Genomic DNA, 18,157 nt, shown 5'->3' with positions numbered 1-18,157 from the left:
TTTGAGTAAGAGATGATGACCCAAAACCTAAAATCAAAAATTATAAAAATAAGTATATCAATAAAAAAAATGAATAAATAAAAAAGTAAAGGAAAGGAAAGTAAAACAACTATTACATAATTCAATTAAAAATAAAGTATATATTATTTAATTTGTAACATAATAGAATATGAATACACATATACAGTAGCACTTAACTAAACCTATAAATGGATGTGCAACACAAAAGTTGAATGTATAATCTGCAACAAACAAAAAATGTCAAATTCTCTTAATTTTATTTGTTATGCAAAAAGTTAATTTTCGCAAAAAATAAAATAACTACAACAAATCATGGTTTTAGAAAATAACATAAGTATTTATACCTGATGCACAAAAGATGAAGAAGCAAGATAATGGAAAGAGAAATTGCACATATAAGATATGAAAAAAATCTATTCTCACGTTCAACCAAAAAAACAAATGGTAATATTGTTAAGCACATGATTGAGCATCAGGGGATGAAAATATTTGTTTCTAACATTCGTAACGGTTAGTTAGGAAAATATGAATAAGATACAAATTAAAACAATTGTATCCTATATATTAAAATATTGGTAGAAGAGTCAAAGGGATGAAAATTGAATTGTGACTTAAGAGATGAAAATATATAAACGGAAGTTACAAAGTTAATTAGTGTGTATTTTTGTATTCTCCTTATTATAATATAGTAAGCAAAAATTATTATATTCGCTAAAAAAAGTAAAGGGTAAGTAAAGGCTTGAGTGAGTGTATATTAAAAAGCCATAAGTATATAAATGTAGAATATGAAAAGTATAGAGATGACAATAATAATAATAATAATAATAATAATAATAATAATAATAATAATAATAATAATAATAATAATAATATAAGTAGAAATGATGTGGTATTGTAGAGTGATTTAATTGGATTTAAATAGATGATGTGTCTAAATAAAACAATTTAATTGGTCTAAGTGGATTAGGGTTAGGAGAACTATTTAGGAATTATATATATAGATAAGGAGCTTCTTTTGTTTAAAGTTCATTTTAAAAAGACATATGACTCGGTTGAATAGAAGTATTTGATACGGTGGTGGGTAAAATGAATTTTTCAATAAAGTGGAGAAGGTGAGTAATGAAATGTGTAAGCTCTTCTCCGACTTCTTAAAGGTTCAAGAAGATTGTAAACAAAGTGGAGTTTTCATATTGTCGCGGGATTTCTCTGTGATTTTGCCTACTATGTTAGAACAAACATATACTCGTAAAAATTATATGAGTATTGAAGATTTTTTATTGTTGTTAAGTAGTCTAGTGACTATCCGTAAAAAAAAAAGTAGTCTAGTGACTAAACTCACACACATACATTGTGAAAATAGGAAGTCCCAATTTAGATGCATATCAACGTCTTTATAACTATCAACTAAATTGTACTTACGACACAACACGACTATTATTACAACGACTAGATCGAAGCTATGATTGGGCTTTTTTTTATTTTAATAAGCTTTGTTTGGGCCTTTTTTTTTTGTTTTGATAAGCTGTAATTGGACCTATATGACACGAGTCCATGCTTCTCGGATCAGCAAACGACGCCGTATCGCAGCAGTTATTCAGATTTTCCACTGCTTTCCAGTTTCCACCCCAGTATAAAATCAGAGCTTCTCCATTTCGATTTTTCCCCGCTCAAATTTCCGTTACTTTCTCGCACATTCATTTTCCTTTCACATTAACTCGCTCGTTTACTCGCTAGCTCAGAAACAAGATCGCCAAAAATGGAGGACATGGATGATGAAATCGATGACGTTCCTCAGGTCTATTCCTCACGCATCTTTTTCTTCCAATTTTTCGTTTCTTACCGCGTAGAAAATGCGAGAAAATTCCACAAACTTAATTAAATCCTTTGATTATTTATGCTAATTAATTTTATTTTCCTTGACAATCACACACTTCGTTTCAGATCAACGAGGTTAAAACTGAAATCGGCGCAATTGATTAATTATTGCGTTTTTATAGAGAATCTGGAAAATTAAACAGTTAATTTGTAGTTAATAACGGTCTATAATCGTTTAATTTGATGAACTGAAGTTGATACTGAAATAGAGAGTGATTTTGCTTAATCTTTAATCCTATCTTCAAATAATTAATAATTTGCTATTTCAAGCTCAGTGTATGATAATCAATAATAAGTCACAGTTATTAATTAGACATCTATGGCGGGAGCCGGGAGGTGTGGCCTTATATTGTGCTGCTGAATTAAGAGTTACTGGAATGTTCAAATTAAAGAAGAATAAGTTTCAATTTAGTGACGTGATTTCTTTTGTGTAAGAAATTTCTTAACATGATTTATATAAGCTGACAAGTATTCTTGAGGTCTATGTGTAATAAAGTTAAGTACTAAATTCTAAATTGAGTTTTAAATAAGTTTATTCAACATGTTTCATATTAGATTAGAAGTTAGCATATGAAAATATTATAATTTCTTAGAGGTTACACATAAATAACTCATCAGCTTCGATGCTTAGTTCTTGTAATATTTTTGCTTAAATTGATAATTTACTCCACTGTAATCTCAGTTCTTAATTGGATTTTTTTGAGTTATGTAGGTTTACATGGCCTGCATACAAAATGGTCATAGGTAAGCTTTCTTTTAGTAGCTCAAATATCTGTTGCTAGAAATTGCCAACCAATCTAGAATAAAATTGTTTGATGCAAGAATCAAATCATAGTTTCTGTGCATGATTGGAGGTGAAATTGTGTGAAGAATGATGTTGCAGGATGGTAGTTGAAATTGAGTGGCCAACTGTTTCAGAAACATTGATAATTAAAAATAATATAAAAATTATAATATGCCGAGTGATTGGTAAAAAGTGGTTAGATAACTATAAAAGGTATATGCAGTGCATGTATGAATCCCATGATACAGGAACATCTCGGTTTGGGTTTAAATCATGTATTCTTGATTTGATGAACTCTCAAATCTTCTTTACAGAATTGGAGTTTCATATTATGATTCCAGCCTCCGACAGCTAAATGTGCTTGAAGTTTGGGATGACGGGGATAAAGGTTTTTCGGTTATTGATCTGGGTATGATTTCCCCCATTATTGTTGTTGGATTTGATTTCAGTTTTAGTTTCTACGTTGCTCCTGGTTGCGGTATTCCATCATGGTTGAAACTGGAACCTAATTGCTTTATGTGTTGTCGTTTCACCCTAATTTCATTGTGTCACTATTGTGCTCCACATGCCCCTAATGACTTGCAGTAAATGTTTTTCTTATTAGTTATGGGTTGTAATGTATGAATGTCTTATGGCTTCAATGGCTAATGCAGTGAAATTTCAAGCAAACCCTCTGGTCATATACACAAGCACTAAATGTGAAGAATCTTTCTTGGCTGCTCTGCAACGAAGTGGTATAGTGCACATCATGTGGTTGAATTACAAAAACCTAGCTCTTGGATCATTTTACCAATTGATGTAATGCAGATGAAGTAGCTGAGGCTCTTACAGTAAAGCTTGTGAAAAGTTCAATATTCAGCTATGAGCAAGCGTGGCACAGGTATTGAAGCAGCTAAAATCTTAAAAGAATTTTTTTATCAAGTGTTTGCAGTGCGCTTGTCAATGATATGTTGCTAGAATAATAAATACAAATGCTCTAGACAATACATATTCTAGGAATATAAAGAACTAATTACTGACCAACCTGTTTTATATAGATACTCTTCCCAGAAAAGTTAGGACCAGTAATGATACAAACTTTCTTCTTTTGTACTTGTTCTAATTAACATGCATAATTTTTCACTACTGGTCCTAACTTTTGTGCTTTTCTAGTCCTAACTTTCACTACTTGTACTTGTATACTCTTCTTTTGTACTTGTTCTAATTAACATGCATAGTTAGGACCAGAAAAGTTAGGACCACAATAGGCGGCAAAACTCTTCTCCCTCAAGAGATACAAACTGTCTTCTTTTGTACTTGTTCTAATTAACATGCATAATTTTTCATTTTGATTTGGAACGAGGATATTGTATGAAATTTTATTTGGTGAATTGCCAATCTAATCGTTCCAATAAAAGGAAAAACAAAAATGGTGTGCTGAAATCTTAGCATTCATTTGCTTCTTCTTTCTCATTCTCTCCCTCTTTCTTTTACAGATTAGTTTACCTTCGGGTGGCGGGAATGGATGACGGATTAGACGTCAAGGAGAGGATTTACTTTGTGAGTCCGAAACTACTACTACTGCATTTTATCATCTTTGTTTCAATATATCATATTAGGGGATCTTCCAAGCATCTTAAGTTTGTTACATATAAATGCACCTGCTTAGATTAATAATGTAAATATTTTTTCTTTGGATATTTTTTACGTGTATTAAGTCTGGTGTTTGAATCATTGTTCCTTTCCTTCCATATATCAGTGCAATACTCCAACAGATTTACATGTATTTCTGCCCTTTATTCCATGTTACAATTGCAGTTGAGTTCCATGATGGACATGGGAAGTGAAGTACAAGTTCGTGCTAGTGGTGGCATTCTTGCAATATTAGAGAATGAAAGGATTGTAGACACTCTTGAGCAAAAAGAATCTGGAAATACATCAATTACAATAGATTCTTCAGCAGAAATTTCACTGTATCCTTACACATACTCGGCCCTTAAATGCAATCCATATTTTATTCTTCAACTTTGTGCTATTTGAAAGGAGATAATGTAGATTTCAACCCGTGTCTTTCTTTAAATTGGAGATACAGAAATAACTTTATCAAACTTGATGCAGCAGCTCACGAAGCATTACAAATATTCCAGATAGACAAGCACCCAAGCCACATGGGAATTGGTAGAGCAAAAGAAGGGTAGTTGCTGACTCAATCTAGTATATTATACTTTAAAATTCAGTAACTTTCTGAGGTAATATGTCTTAATTGCAGGTTTTCTGTATTTGGAATGATGAATAAGGTTTGTTGGAGCTGTTTAATTCAATTTAGTGAGTGCCAGTTTCATGCAACACATGAATAAGTGTTTGTCCTGAATGCAGTGTGTCACACCAATGGGTAGACGTCTTTTGAGGTGATAAGTAACAAACTATTAAATTTGTGAGATTGAATACTTATACATCTTAAACATTAAAACTTAGTGATTTTTTGTCGTATTCCCATTTCAGACAGTGGTTCTTGAGGCCCATACTTGATCTTGAAGTTCTAAACTACCGCTTAAATTCTGTATCCTTTTATAGTGTATTACTTTATTGTACATTTGTAGATGAACTAGCTATTTAGTAAAAAAGAACTGATTTTCTTTGATGGGAAATAGATATCTTTCTTTCAATGCTCAGAAGAACTTGTTGCTTCTTTACGAGAAACCCTGAAATCTGTGAAAGACATACCCCACTTGCTTAAGGCATGAAAATTCTCTCCTGATCCCACCTCCCCCCAATTTATTTGAATATGTTGTTGTCCTTCTAATAAGCTCTCTTCTATAGATCCTGTTTTCTTAGGGGTCAACTGATTATTGAAAAATAGTATGATGTATGCCCTTAATTGTTATGGTAATTATTGGATTTTTTAAAAACCATTTTCACATATATTGAGTATTATCAATATCTTGTTGAAATTTTCAAAAAATAAGTCAATATCTTGTTGAAACTGATATTTTAACTATTACATGCTGCATTGATATTTGTGTTTTATCTTATGAGTATAGAGTTTTGTTATGTGAAGATAGGCTGGTCCATTTTTGTATAATTAAGAATATGATGTTTCTCTGTTCAGCATAAGTTTATTTCTCTGTATACTTATATGTCCAAATATTTAATTTTCAATCAATCAAGAAATTTGACTCTCCGAGCTCCATATGCACTAGCAATGATTGGGCAGCACTTCTGAAGGTAATTTTGTCTTTGAGGCCTTTATTTGATTTCCAGTTATTGTTTTGTTGTGCTGTTTGAGGTCATGCTTGCTTCTACATGTAAAAGGTTCCTTGAGTTATTATGTTGTGATCCCAATTCCATTAACAAAAAGGCATAAACTTGTAAGCACCTTTGTTTGTATCCTGTTACTTGTTGCCTGGGGAACCGAAAGTTTGTTTCTAGTAATCCCCCCGCTCATATTATTCCTACTTTCTGTCTAAGCTTGTAAGTAATGATTGAAAAATAACGAAGTCTTGCTGCTGGAAAAATGACATGACATAAAAGTTGCAAACGTGACATAAAATCATTTAAACTATCTGGATTCTATTTCTACTCCCCGAGGTTTACTCCATTCTATTCTATATGGTTTGATTGTGATTTATAAAAAATGATATAAATATGTGAATTATTTAAATGTCATTTTTTGAAAAAAAAATAAATATATATGGATGGAATATCTTTTTCATAGTTTTCCTGGATTATCCATTATTTTTGTCATGATATGAGTATATTGGGCATTGATGTTGTTCTTGTACATAGCAGTATAAGTACGCTGTTAATTAATGAATTCATTTTGACACACAAGTTTGGTATGTATGAGAGGATGCCTTTACTCTTAGGATAAACATTATATATTCTCCTGTGAAGTTCAAACTGTTGAGAGTCACAGGAATTTGCCGATGAATATCACATTTTGGTGTCACAAAATTGTTCTTATATCTTTTTTTTTTTTAATCTTTTAAGAGCATCAGTGCACTATTGCATATAAACAAGATATTTGAAGTTGGAATTTCCGAAGGTCTTCAAGAAGAATTGAAGTACTTGAACTTGGATATTGTTGAGATGGTACGCATCCATTCTCTTCAAGTGCACTTGTATAGGTTCTAGCTTAAATGATTTTTTTTTAATGCGCAATACTACTGCAGGCAAATTCATGCATAACAACGGAGCTTGCTTATGTCTATGAGCTGGTATGTTATATTTTCTTATTCCTATTAATTACCAGAATGAGATGCAAAAACTAAATTGTGTATAATGGTGCTTTGATGATTTAAGGCATCCAATTTTATTTTATTTTAAAAAAGAGCATCTTTAATGTCAACACAATCTAGAGATTAGAAACTTATTTGATCCTTTTTTGAGTATGAGTGACATTTGTTGGTTATCCTTTAATTGGATTCCTGTTATAACTGACCATCTTTTACAGATAATTGGGGTTATTGATGTAAATAGAAGTAAAGAGAAGGGTTATATGACAGTGGTGAAAGAAGGTTTCTGTGATGAGGTTAAACTTCGATCCCTCAAATTGTTCCGCCAAGCATTTGCGTAGTTGTTCAACAGATGAATTAGTCCATAGCTGTTGAAGTTTTATTCTACTACATAAATTTTCTTCCTTCATAATGTAAAATTTGTTTTTTACTGTGGCTGATATTTTATTTTGGACTTTTGATAAATTGGTTATTCTTAGTTGGATGAGCTAAGGCAAATATATGAGGAACTGCCAGAATTCCTGGAAGAGGTAGTCTTTGATGAAAATTCAAAATTCTAATTCAGCAAAACAAATATGCTGTGTGTGTATTCATCATAATACATTTTTTTACAGGTTTCATCATTGGAACTTGCACAACTCCCCGATCTATGCAAGGACAAGTTTGTTCCATGTATTGATTATATACAGAAAATAGGTAGTCCTGACTATGAATAATTTTTGTATCCAGAAAACATGTAACGAGTGGTTTCACTGTTCTTGCTGAATTATATTTGCTAATAAGCGTATACTATTCTTATTTCTTAATACACTATTTCTTAGGCGACTGCTATATTAACGTGTTTTTCTTGCATATTTTTTTGTTTGCTGTAGGATATTTGATGTGCATCTTTGAAGAAAAACTTGAAGAAGCTACTCTCGAGAAACTTATAGAATGGGAATACACTGTATGTTGGTGTTTCCACTTTGTTTAAGTAATTTATTCTAATCAATATATTCTATTTTGATGGCAATCATTTCAAATATAGTTTTGTGATGAAGATGGAGAGACGAAAAGATACTTTTATCGTACGCCAAAGACAAGAGAATTGGACAATCTTCTAGGAGATATCTATCATAAAATTCTAGGTAATTACTTATTTATTTGATATTTCCCTGATGTCTTTTCACTTTTTGGCGGATCTATTGAGGGAAATTCAAAAAATAAGGTGCACCCAGTCTTTCATGCTGCAGCTTTAGAAAGTCAACAACCTCCACGTTTTTTATAGTTCTTTTATTATATGCTTTGTTTTCATCTTGGAAGGAGTCTGTTCCATTTATATTACTTATTTCCTTGTTCTGCATCTTGTGTTGGTCAGTAACAGACGAATTGCCCTCTCTTATTGTAAGGAGTTAGCTCCAAACCTTGATGTAACTCATTCAGAAAAACAGATTCATATATAAGATACATTACAGAGAATGTTATCTTGCTTCTAGAGTTGCAATACTTGGTCTTTGGTGCAAACATTTACTTGATTATTTCTGAATTCTGTCATTTAAGATATGGAGAGGGCGATCACTAGAGACTTGTTTTCACATGTATCATTGTTCTCAATCCATTTGATAAAGGTTTCAACTTTTGCGGCTGAACTGGACTGGTATGATCAATTTTTGTCATTATAATTACATGTGCTTGCCCAGGCATTTCATCGTTGATAATTTGTTTCCCCAGCTTTTTGTCAATGGCTTTGGTTGCTCGACAGAACAATTATGTCAGACCTTTATTGACCGAAGAAAACATGCTCGATATAAAAAATGGAAGGTTTGAACCATCTGATTCGTAACAAACCTCTTCATAATGGATAACTATTTAAATGACTAATGATAACAATTGATTTTGTTTGTAGGCATGTTTTACAGGAAATGACTGTAGACACATTTATTCCTAACGATACTAAGATTTTTCATGATGGTAGATAGTTATAGATATAAATAACTGATATTAGCTAAATTACGGCCAAGAAATCCTATTGGATATAATTTTACTGTTTAATCCCTGTTCAATTACTCTTTATCAGGAAGAGTTAATATCATTACTGGTCCTAACTTTTCTGGGAAGAGTATCTATATAAAACAGGTTGGTCAGTAATTAGTTCTTTATATTCCTAGAATATGTATTGTCTAGACCATTTGTATTTATTGTTTCAAATTGCAATAATGTTGAAGAGGCAGACCATCTTATTTTTAACCTCTATTTCTAATGTTCAAATATGTATCAGAACTATTGTTTTTAACAGTATGTGTACGTATCAACTGCTGATTGTTATTATTCATCTGATCTGACAACTCTAAATGCTACAATTATTAACGGAGTTTTGAATCTTGAAACCGAAAAACCCATTTCAGAATGAAGTTACAGATTGTAAATAAGTTACAGACAGTGATAAATAAACCCCAGAAGATTTACTGATTACTATACAACAATTTAACAAGTGATAAATACAAATGAAATATTTTTTTACTGCTTTGCAGGCCATACATCTCTGACTCTGTTGTATCATCAGTGTAATGTATTTTTGCCTATGATTTTGAGACATTATTACACCAATTGGACGCAGTCATTCGGTTCATGTGGTGAATGTTAGCTGGATGAGTCCGTTGGGCATGGGACCTTTTTGCATGTCATATAGAAGTTTCAGGAGTAACGAGGACAATTTTCTTTGGACAATTACAATTTTTTTTTCTAAATTTACAAACTTAAAATAACTTTATTTACTTGATGTGGCGAGCTTGTCTGTTTATGTACTTCACTTTAACAAGTTTTTATCGGTTTTGTAGTTGAACAAAAATATTATTTTGCATACAATTTTTCGGATACTTGATCCTTACTACATGATGCTATGGTAAAAAAAATAACCAAGTGTTTTCCAGGTGGCTGTAATTGTTTTCCTGTCCCACATCGGTAGTTTTGTACCAGCTGATGCAGCAACTGTTGGACTGACAGATAGGTATGCCTTTCTTGTATCCCATGTATTTTATTGTGAGACAGGAGTTCACCTTTGTATGTTTAGTAATTACAATCTTAACTTTTTAAAAAGAAGATATTACAATCTTAATGTTAACATTTTTTTTGGGGGATAAAAACTGCAGAATATTTTGTGCGATGGGAAGCAGGCTTATGACAGCAGAACAATCAACATTTATGATTGATCTACATCAAATTGGGATGATGCTGAGGTATGCCGAAAAAAGGCCGATAAGGATAACTCTATTACATTGAACTAAAACTAATCTTGGGCTAATCTGAATATTCACCTACTATTTTAACTGTGCGGATGACCCTTTCTTCCACATTACTCTTATAACTTTACAATAGAGGATCAGGAAAACAACTATAATGAAGTTTTCATTATAAACATATAAAAAGGATACAGTGTCTTATATAATTTGGAGGATAGTCTCACCCTAATAGTCAGGGATAAAGAGAAACAAAAAAAATTCAAAACCGTATAAGGGATTTAGAGGTTATATGTCAAGTTAATGCATGATAGAAATGTAGTTATAGTAAAAGATTTTATTGTTGTTTTTCCAGTAACAACCTATAGGTTTTGAATTTAGAGGTCATGTGGGAACTGATATGATAGAAATGTAATGATAGTGAGAGATTTAATTATGGTTGTTGTGGTGAAAACCTGCACCTGCAGGCATGCTACTTCACGATCTCTGTGTCTGGTGGATGAATTTGGTAAAGGTACTCTTACAGAAGGTCAGTTTCTTCAATGTTTGTGAAATGTCTAAAACATTAATATGTGTGTAATACATGTCTTTATTGAAGAGACTAATTTTTAGCATATATGTTTTGATCTCCTTTCAGACGGTGTTGGTCTGCTTGCAGGGGCCATAAATCACTTTATCACATGTGATGAACCTCCAAAGGTTTAACAGTTATATTCCTGAAATGTCAATCTTTTATTTCAAATTTGAAAATTGATGTAATTTTTAATTATGCTATGTTGGTGATGGACCATGCTCAGTTGGTTTCTCAATACTTTTTTATGGCCTGCCCTTGCCTCTTTAGTGGAAGCCGTCTTTCAATTAGATCTGCATGCTTATATATAGATTCAGCCTATGTTCATCTTAAAGGGGAAGACATTGTGATAATTCCATAAATGACATTGTGATAACATGTTCATCGTATTTGTCATTTGTTGTATGAATTTTGTAGGTTTTCATGTGCACTCATCTGATGGATTTATTGCATGGGTGTTCTTTGACCAAGGTTTTGTACTTATTCATTATGGTGGAGTTGGATGTTTTAAAACTGTCAATTGAGATAAATGATAATTAAAGTATGGTTTCCTTGGACTATTTTAGTCTGAGCAGATTAAGTTCTACACGATGAGTATACTGAGGCCTGAAAGACAATTCAACTCAAATGGAAGACATCGTATTTTTATATAGGTATCTTTTTGTTGATTGTGCCACGTGGTATGCTATGAATTATATTTACCTCACAAGGGCATTTGATGCCACGGCCCATATAACCTAATAAAATGCGAACCTTTTTATGGAAGACTCTGGATATGGGAAACTGTTAGCCAAAATTTATATATTTGAGCATACATTTGTTTCAACATTCCCATCCTGATATAGCTAATAGCCTAATATATAATAATATGTGCATGAGTGATTGTATTCGATGCGTTCAATGACATCCTCACACTTTCTAGATTATTTAAATTAGTATGGAACTAAAATGGTTCTTCATCTGAGGAGATTTCAGCTTTGTTATCAACTTATTTTCATATTGATGCAGACTTGTTCCAGGGCATGTGCATCATAGCTATGGTATGCTTTTGCTTTACTACTACTAATATTTGATATCAATTGAAATATGGATGGAAATGACACGAGTTCTTTTGGGAATCCTGCAGGGCTGCACTGTGCATTGCTTGCAGGTAATTTACAAGATTACTGTTTATATAAGGAGATACATGAATGTCTGTTTTCGTTATGGTTTCCTTGTAAAAGGTCTATGCTAAGGTTCTTAATTTTACTATAACACGATGGGAGGATGCGCGGACAGGTGAGTGGAAGTGGAATCTTTGGTTTTAAGTCTTAAAAATGAACATGTGATATATATTGGTAAAATCTTAGGTTTTTCTCCATAGAAGTAATGTAATGGCATTCTGATTCTGAGCAATCACTAAATTTCTTGAGAAATCTATTGATAAAGAATGCTTTTATGGGATAAATATGAATTCTTTGAACTCTTTCAAATCACAAGAAAAGTTAAAAGCATTTGAAATGCCTTACCCTATTGTCTTTGCAAGAGATAATGAATGTCAGAAACACTCTTAACTGTCATGTGCCTGGTTTAATTGGTGGATCGCCTTCACGAATGTGCCGCTAAGAGAGAGGAAAAGGAAAGGATAGCATTGCTTCATTTTTCAATCACTTGTACGATGTAGACAGCTTCATTATGTTTACGCTAATAGTAATAAAATCAGGCCATTCTATGAGTCACTGATAAATATACATGGTCTAAGGGTGCCTTTAGTTCCTATAGTTGTGCGTAATTGAGTTTTTTACAGGGAAGTTATAGGTTGGGGGCGGATTCAGTCATATAATCATATGTCATCCAATGTGGGATCCCACACAGTTTGCTGACTTTGTTCTATCACAATTCATGACCCATCCCTTGCCTTTGTCGGGAATCTAGACCTCACCATCACCACCCCAATTATAGGTCAATAATTTCATGTCATATAAAACCAGACCTTAAATTAGAGGGATTAATCCTTGGTGGAAAATAAGGACCATTTACTTTTAGCTACTAGAAATTATAAGAACTAAGGCCCAAATAACCAAGAAATAGAGGGATTGATACTTAACACCTGTTTGCTTAATAAATATTCTACCAGAAGCATTGCCTTAGTTGATTGATTATAGAAAAATCTAATAATAATACAAACAAGGTATTAGTTGTTGGGACCAAAAGCCAAATTAGTAAAGATGAGTATTAGTAACACTCTAATACACTCTTTTAAGCACTATTTTTCACTGTGTAAACCAATACAGCATAAGAGAAGAGAGGGTGTGATGATATGTTACTAGAAGTATATTTTATTGGTGAAAACTGTACAGCAGAGGCCAGTCAACAAAAAACTATACAGAATAGGGACTAAAATTTACTTTGAAGATGAAACTAAAAATATTGATATTGGATGGATGCTTTATCTGGTATTTGTAATGCTCAACACAGTATAATCTTATATTTATTTTATTTTACTTTTTTATTAGTGTGATGAATAATGTTGAGTCTTCTTTTTCCATTCTCAGTTTCTGATAGATAGCTACATCGTTCATGCAGGCGTGCCAGACGAAATTATAAAAAGAGCAGAAGTTGTGTTGGATGCTGTTTCAAAAAACAATTGTGTTGAGAGGTTATGCAATGAGAACATCTCCGCTCAAGATGATGAATACAAGGTATCATTTCAGTTTCAAAAGTCAAATTAAAGATATTATTACATATTGGATATCGTTTACTCAAAATAGACATGTCTAATGCAGAATGCCATGGAGAAATTGTTGACATTCGATATTGACAGTGGCGACTTAAACCTTTTTTTCGAGGAGATATTCTCTAGTTCCTAATGCATCATGACCAAGTCTTTTGGTTGTAGTTTTCAACAAGGATCTTCATCATATTAATATTAGTCATCACTCATCACTGTTAGATGCAGATAATAATAGCCTCCATATATGTCTATTGATATGATTTAGCTAATGTGGAATCAATGGCCTCCATGTATTACAATTTTTTTCCACGACACCTTTCTTACGGACCATCCTTTTTATTATTAATTAAACCAATAGTCTAATACCCCTTTCATGTTGTTGTCTACAATTTTGGTTCGATGGCGTGCAAAAAAAAAAAGTCATTTGATTTTTGAAGGGAAAAATTAATTGCTAACTCTTAACTTAGGCTACTACTAGCTGTCTCATATTAATATCGAAAATTCTGTCGACAAAGATACGCAAAGCTGCCTCCGTAGGATGAAATTGATCCCAAAAAAACATGGTCTTGTTTGTTGGGACAAAGGTTTGACACAGGCAGGCAAGGAAGGAGCCCTGGCATTTAACTCTCCTCGCAACAAGCACCTTTCACGGCTTTCACCTCCGTAAATCCTAAAATGGATTCATAAGACTTAAGAGGTTACTCATCGTAATATTAGATTAAATTGTGATCATTTGTACGTTTAAAAAAAAGGATTATTTTTGTTGTTATCTCATTAAAGACATGTTTAATTGTTTACACGGTATAAATTAAATCCTTAAACCTAAACCTAAATACCTTTCTCTCTCACAGTCTCACACTCTCACTAGTCTTCCCCTTAACCGCTTTGTATTGGTCTCAGCAATGATCCTGGGAGCATGAATGGGGCTATCTTGTTACCTTGCAGTAGCATCAACTAAGCCTAACTCTAGCAAGTCTAATGGCTCCTCTGCAATCAGACACGGTTTATATTGTCCAACCGGCGGTTTTTTCCCTTCAGGTACTCTTTTTTTCATCTTCACTCGTGTTTTGTTCTTTCTTTTATTATATTTTGACCCACCTTTGCTTTTGAGCAGATGATGGTTCGTACCTTGTTGCCAGTATGGAATGTGTTGGAACGAAGCTGATGCTTGCACTCGAAATTGGCATTCTTGACACAATTGGGATTGATCTGGTGAACTTTGTGGAAACTGAATTTTAATTTTTAAACTTTTGGAAATGTGTTATGATGTTTGAATTTTTTGCATTGTTTTTGTTTAGGTTGCGATGAGTGTCAATGATGTTGTTACTTCGGGGACAAAGCCTTTGGGTTTCCTTGATTACTATGCCACTGGCCACCTTGATGTGGATGTTGCTGAGAAGGTAATGGATGTGCATCTGGTGTTATGGTTTGAGCTCTGGTTTAGACAAAGGTTTGACACAGGCAGGCAAGGAAGGAGCCCTGACATTTAACTCTCCTCGCAACAAGCACCTTTCACGGCTTTCACCTCCGTAAATCCTAAAATGGATTCATAAGACTTAAGAGGTCACTCATCATAATATTAGATTGAATTTTGATTATTTGTACATTTAAAAAAAAGGATTATTTTTATTGTTGTCTTTAATTTTATACATTAAAAAAAAGGATTATTTTTGTCGTTATCTCATTAAAGGCATGTTTAATTGTTTACACGGTATAAATTAAATCCTTAAACCTAAACCAAAATACCTTTCTCTCTCACAGTCTCACACTCTCAGTAGTCTTCCCTTTAACCGCTTTGTATTGGTCTGAGCAATGATCCTGGAAGCTTGCACAGGGCTATCTTGTTACCTTGTTGTAGCATCAGCTAAGCCTAACTCTAGCAAGTCCAATGGCTCCTCTGCAATCAGACACGGTTTATGCTGCCCAACCGGCGGTTACAGCGGCATATTATCAATGTCGACGTCGAAGAGGGGCAAGAACACGGTGTTTGCTGGAGAAGGGGACGAAGGTCTCACGTACAGTGGCGCCGGCGTTGATATCAACGCAGGTTCCGAACTCGTTCGAAGAATAGCGAAGATGGCGCCTGGGATTGGAGGCTTTGGCGGTTTTTTCCCTTCAGGTACTCTTTTTTTCATCTTCACTCGTGTTTTGTTCTTTCTTTTATTATATTTTGACCCACCTTTGCTTTTGAGCAGATGATGGTTCGTACCTTGTTGCCAGTATGGATGGTGTTGGAACGAAGCTGATGCTTGCACTCGAAACTGGCATTCTTGACACAATTGGAATTGATCTGGTGAACTTTGTGGAAACTGAATTTTAATTTTTAAACTTTTGGAAATGTGTTACGATGTTTGAATTTTTTGCACTGTTTCTGTTTAGGTTGCGATGAGTGTCAATGATGTTGTTACTTCGGGGACAAAGCCTTTGGGTTTCCTTGATTACTATGCCACTGGCCACCTTGATGTGGATGTTGCTGAGAAGGTAATGGATTTGCATCTGATGTTATGGTTTGAGCTCTGGTTTGGACAAAGGTTTGACACAGGCAGGCAAGGAAGGAGCCCTGACATTTAACTCTCCTCGCAACAAGCACCTTTCACGGCTTTCACCTCCGTAAATCCTAAAATGGATTCATAAGACTTAAGAGGTCACTCATCATAATATTAGATTAAATTTTGATTATTTGTACGTTTAAAAAAAAGGATTATTTTTGTTGTTATCTTTAATTTTGTACATTAAAAAAAAGGATTATTTTTGTTGTTATCTCATTAAAGGCATGTTTAATTGTTTACACGGTATAAATTAAATCCTTAAACCTAAACCAAAATACCTTTCTCTCTCACAGTCTCACACTCTCACTAGTCTTCCCCTTAACCACTTTGTATTGGTCTCAGCAATGATCCTGGAAACTTGCACATGGCTATCTTGTTACCTTGCTGTAGCATCAGCTAAGCCTAACTCTAGCAAGTCCAATGGCTCCTCTGCAATCAGACACGGTTTATGCTGTCCAACCGGCGGTTACAGCGGCATATTATCAATGTGGACGTCGAAGAGGGGCAAGAACACGGTGTTTGCTGGAGAAGGGGACGAAGGTCTCGCGTACAGTGGCGCCGACGTTGATATCAACGCAGGTTCCGAACTCGTTCGAAGAATAGCGAAGATAGCGCCTGGCATTGGAGGCTTCGGTGGTTTTTTCCCTTCAGGTACTCTTTTTTTCATCTTCACTCGTGTTTTGTTCTTTCTTTTATTATATTTTGACCCACCTTTGCTTTTGAGCAGATCATGGTTCGTACCTTGTTGCCAGTATGGATGGTGTTGGAACGAAGCTGATGCTTGCACTCGAAACTGGCATTCTTGACACAATTGGGATTGATTTGGTGAACTTTGTGGAAACTGAATTTTAATTTTTAAACTTTTGGAAATGTGTTATGATGTTTGAATTTTTTGCATTGTTTCTGTTTAGGTTGCAATGAGTGTCAATGATGTTGTCACTTCGGGGACAAAGCCTTTGGGTTTCCTTGATTACTATGCCACTGGCCACCTTGATGTGGATGTTGCTGAGAAGGTAATGGATGTGCATCTGGTGTTATGGTTTGAGCTCTGGTTTGGACAAAGGTTTGACACAGGCAGGCAAGGAAGGAGCCCTGACATTTAACTCTCCTCGCAACATGCACCTTTCACGGCTTTCACCTCCGTAAATCCTAAAATGGATTCATAAGACTTAAGAGGTCACTCATCATAATATTAGATTAAATTTTGATTATTTGTACGTTTAAAAAAAAAAGGATTATTTTTGTTGTTATCTTTAATTTTGTACATTAAAAAAAAGGATTATTTTTGTTGTTATCTCATTAAAGACATGTTTAATTGTTTACACGGTATAAATTAAATCCTTAAACCTAAACCAAAATACCTTTCTCTCTCACAGTCTCACACTTGTTGAGGCAAAATCCACTTTTGATATTTTAAAGATTACAAACATCTTTAATTATATTTTTAATGATTCTGATCATTTTGTTATCTAACAAATGCTTTTGAGTGGTATAAGTTTAAACAGATTCTAACAACTCACTTGCAAAGTTAAAATCCTGCAAAGTTGTTTTAAGACCAATCTAAGATCATTCTTCAGACACAGACTGCACTTTTGAATAGAAGCACGTTTTGGTTTAAGTGCTTTCTGATCATTCAAGTCAACTAAGGACAAAACAAATAAGCACTTTTACAAAGGAATAGTGGATTAAATCTCTACATGAATTAATCTCTTTTGGGATCAACAATATTGATGGAACTTAAGCATATGCTTTCCTAGTCATAAAGTAAACTATGAGCTTGATCCTTTATGGTATTGATCAACCAATGGAAATATCTGATCACATATCATAGACCAATCAGAATGCAACAACAAGTTCTGATCTATGAGTTATGATGCACTTGAAGCCAAGTACAATAAAGGAACATTCTTCAATGAAGGTGTCATACAAGTACACTTTTGTCTTACATGCCATGGTACTTTTCCAGCTGTTTTATTTCCAAGCTGAAGCTATTTTTGAGTTGTCCTTGAGGCTAGTAAACAGCTGCACATCACAAAGGGATAAGGATGAAGCTTCATCACACTTGTTGATATGCTGAAAGAATGGTTTAAGAATGATTCAAGAATGTTCTTGCATACAGTTTTGCAAAACCACCTCCAACTGTCATGATTCTTTTTCTGAAGCTTCAAACGGCTATATTCTGATCTATGACATTGGAAGGAAGCAGGAAACAACC

General features: G+C 33.8%; 2 protein-coding genes and 1 pseudogene across 2 annotated transcripts; all 3 read left to right on the top strand.

Moving 5' to 3' along the window:
• Nucleotides 1-1,685: 1,685 nt before the first annotated feature.
• On the top strand, nucleotides 1,686-13,756 carry LOC123906608 (annotated as a pseudogene).
• Nucleotides 13,757-14,313: 557 nt separating this feature from the next.
• Nucleotides 14,314-14,948, top strand: LOC123890872 (phosphoribosylformylglycinamidine cyclo-ligase, chloroplastic/mitochondrial-like). The gene is made up of 3 exons (XM_045940596.1): nucleotides 14,314-14,431; nucleotides 14,508-14,605; nucleotides 14,692-14,948. The coding sequence occupies exons 1-3, from the start codon at nucleotides 14,314-14,316 to the stop codon at nucleotides 14,881-14,883; spliced, it is 408 nt and encodes a 135-aa protein (XP_045796552.1). The 3' UTR covers nucleotides 14,884-14,948.
• A 1,734-nt stretch (nucleotides 14,949-16,682) lies between these two features.
• LOC123906623 (phosphoribosylformylglycinamidine cyclo-ligase, chloroplastic/mitochondrial-like) lies at nucleotides 16,683-17,073 on the top strand. Its single transcript, XM_045956579.1, has 2 exons — nucleotides 16,683-16,767; nucleotides 16,854-17,073. Exons 1-2 carry the CDS (start codon nucleotides 16,696-16,698, stop codon nucleotides 17,043-17,045), a joined length of 264 nt encoding a protein of 87 aa, XP_045812535.1. The 5' UTR covers nucleotides 16,683-16,695; the 3' UTR covers nucleotides 17,046-17,073.
• Nucleotides 17,074-18,157: the final 1,084 nt, after the last annotated feature.

This window comes from Trifolium pratense, linkage group LG1 (genome assembly GCF_020283565.1).
Source record: "Trifolium pratense cultivar HEN17-A07 linkage group LG1, ARS_RC_1.1, whole genome shotgun sequence".
Classification (NCBI taxonomy): domain Eukaryota; kingdom Viridiplantae; phylum Streptophyta; class Magnoliopsida; order Fabales; family Fabaceae; genus Trifolium; species Trifolium pratense.
This window is presented reverse-complemented; position numbering and strand designations above follow the sequence as displayed.

Excerpts from the sequence above, each read along its gene's own strand:
- LOC123890872 (XM_045940596.1), top strand. The coding sequence starts at position 14,314 with ATGGGGCTATCTTGTTACCTTGCAGTAGCATCAACTAAGCCTAACTCT. Across the intron at positions 14,432-14,507 it reads CGGCGGTTTTTTCCCTTCAG|ATGATGGTTCGTACCTTGTT; the intron begins GTACTCTTTTTT and ends GCTTTTGAGCAG. Across the intron at positions 14,606-14,691 it reads ACACAATTGGGATTGATCTG|GTTGCGATGAGTGTCAATGA; the intron begins GTGAACTTTGTG and ends GTTTTTGTTTAG.
- LOC123906623 (XM_045956579.1), top strand. The coding sequence starts at position 16,696 with ATGGATGGTGTTGGAACGAAGCTGATGCTTGCACTCGAAACTGGCATT. Across the intron at positions 16,768-16,853 it reads ACACAATTGGGATTGATTTG|GTTGCAATGAGTGTCAATGA; the intron begins GTGAACTTTGTG and ends GTTTCTGTTTAG.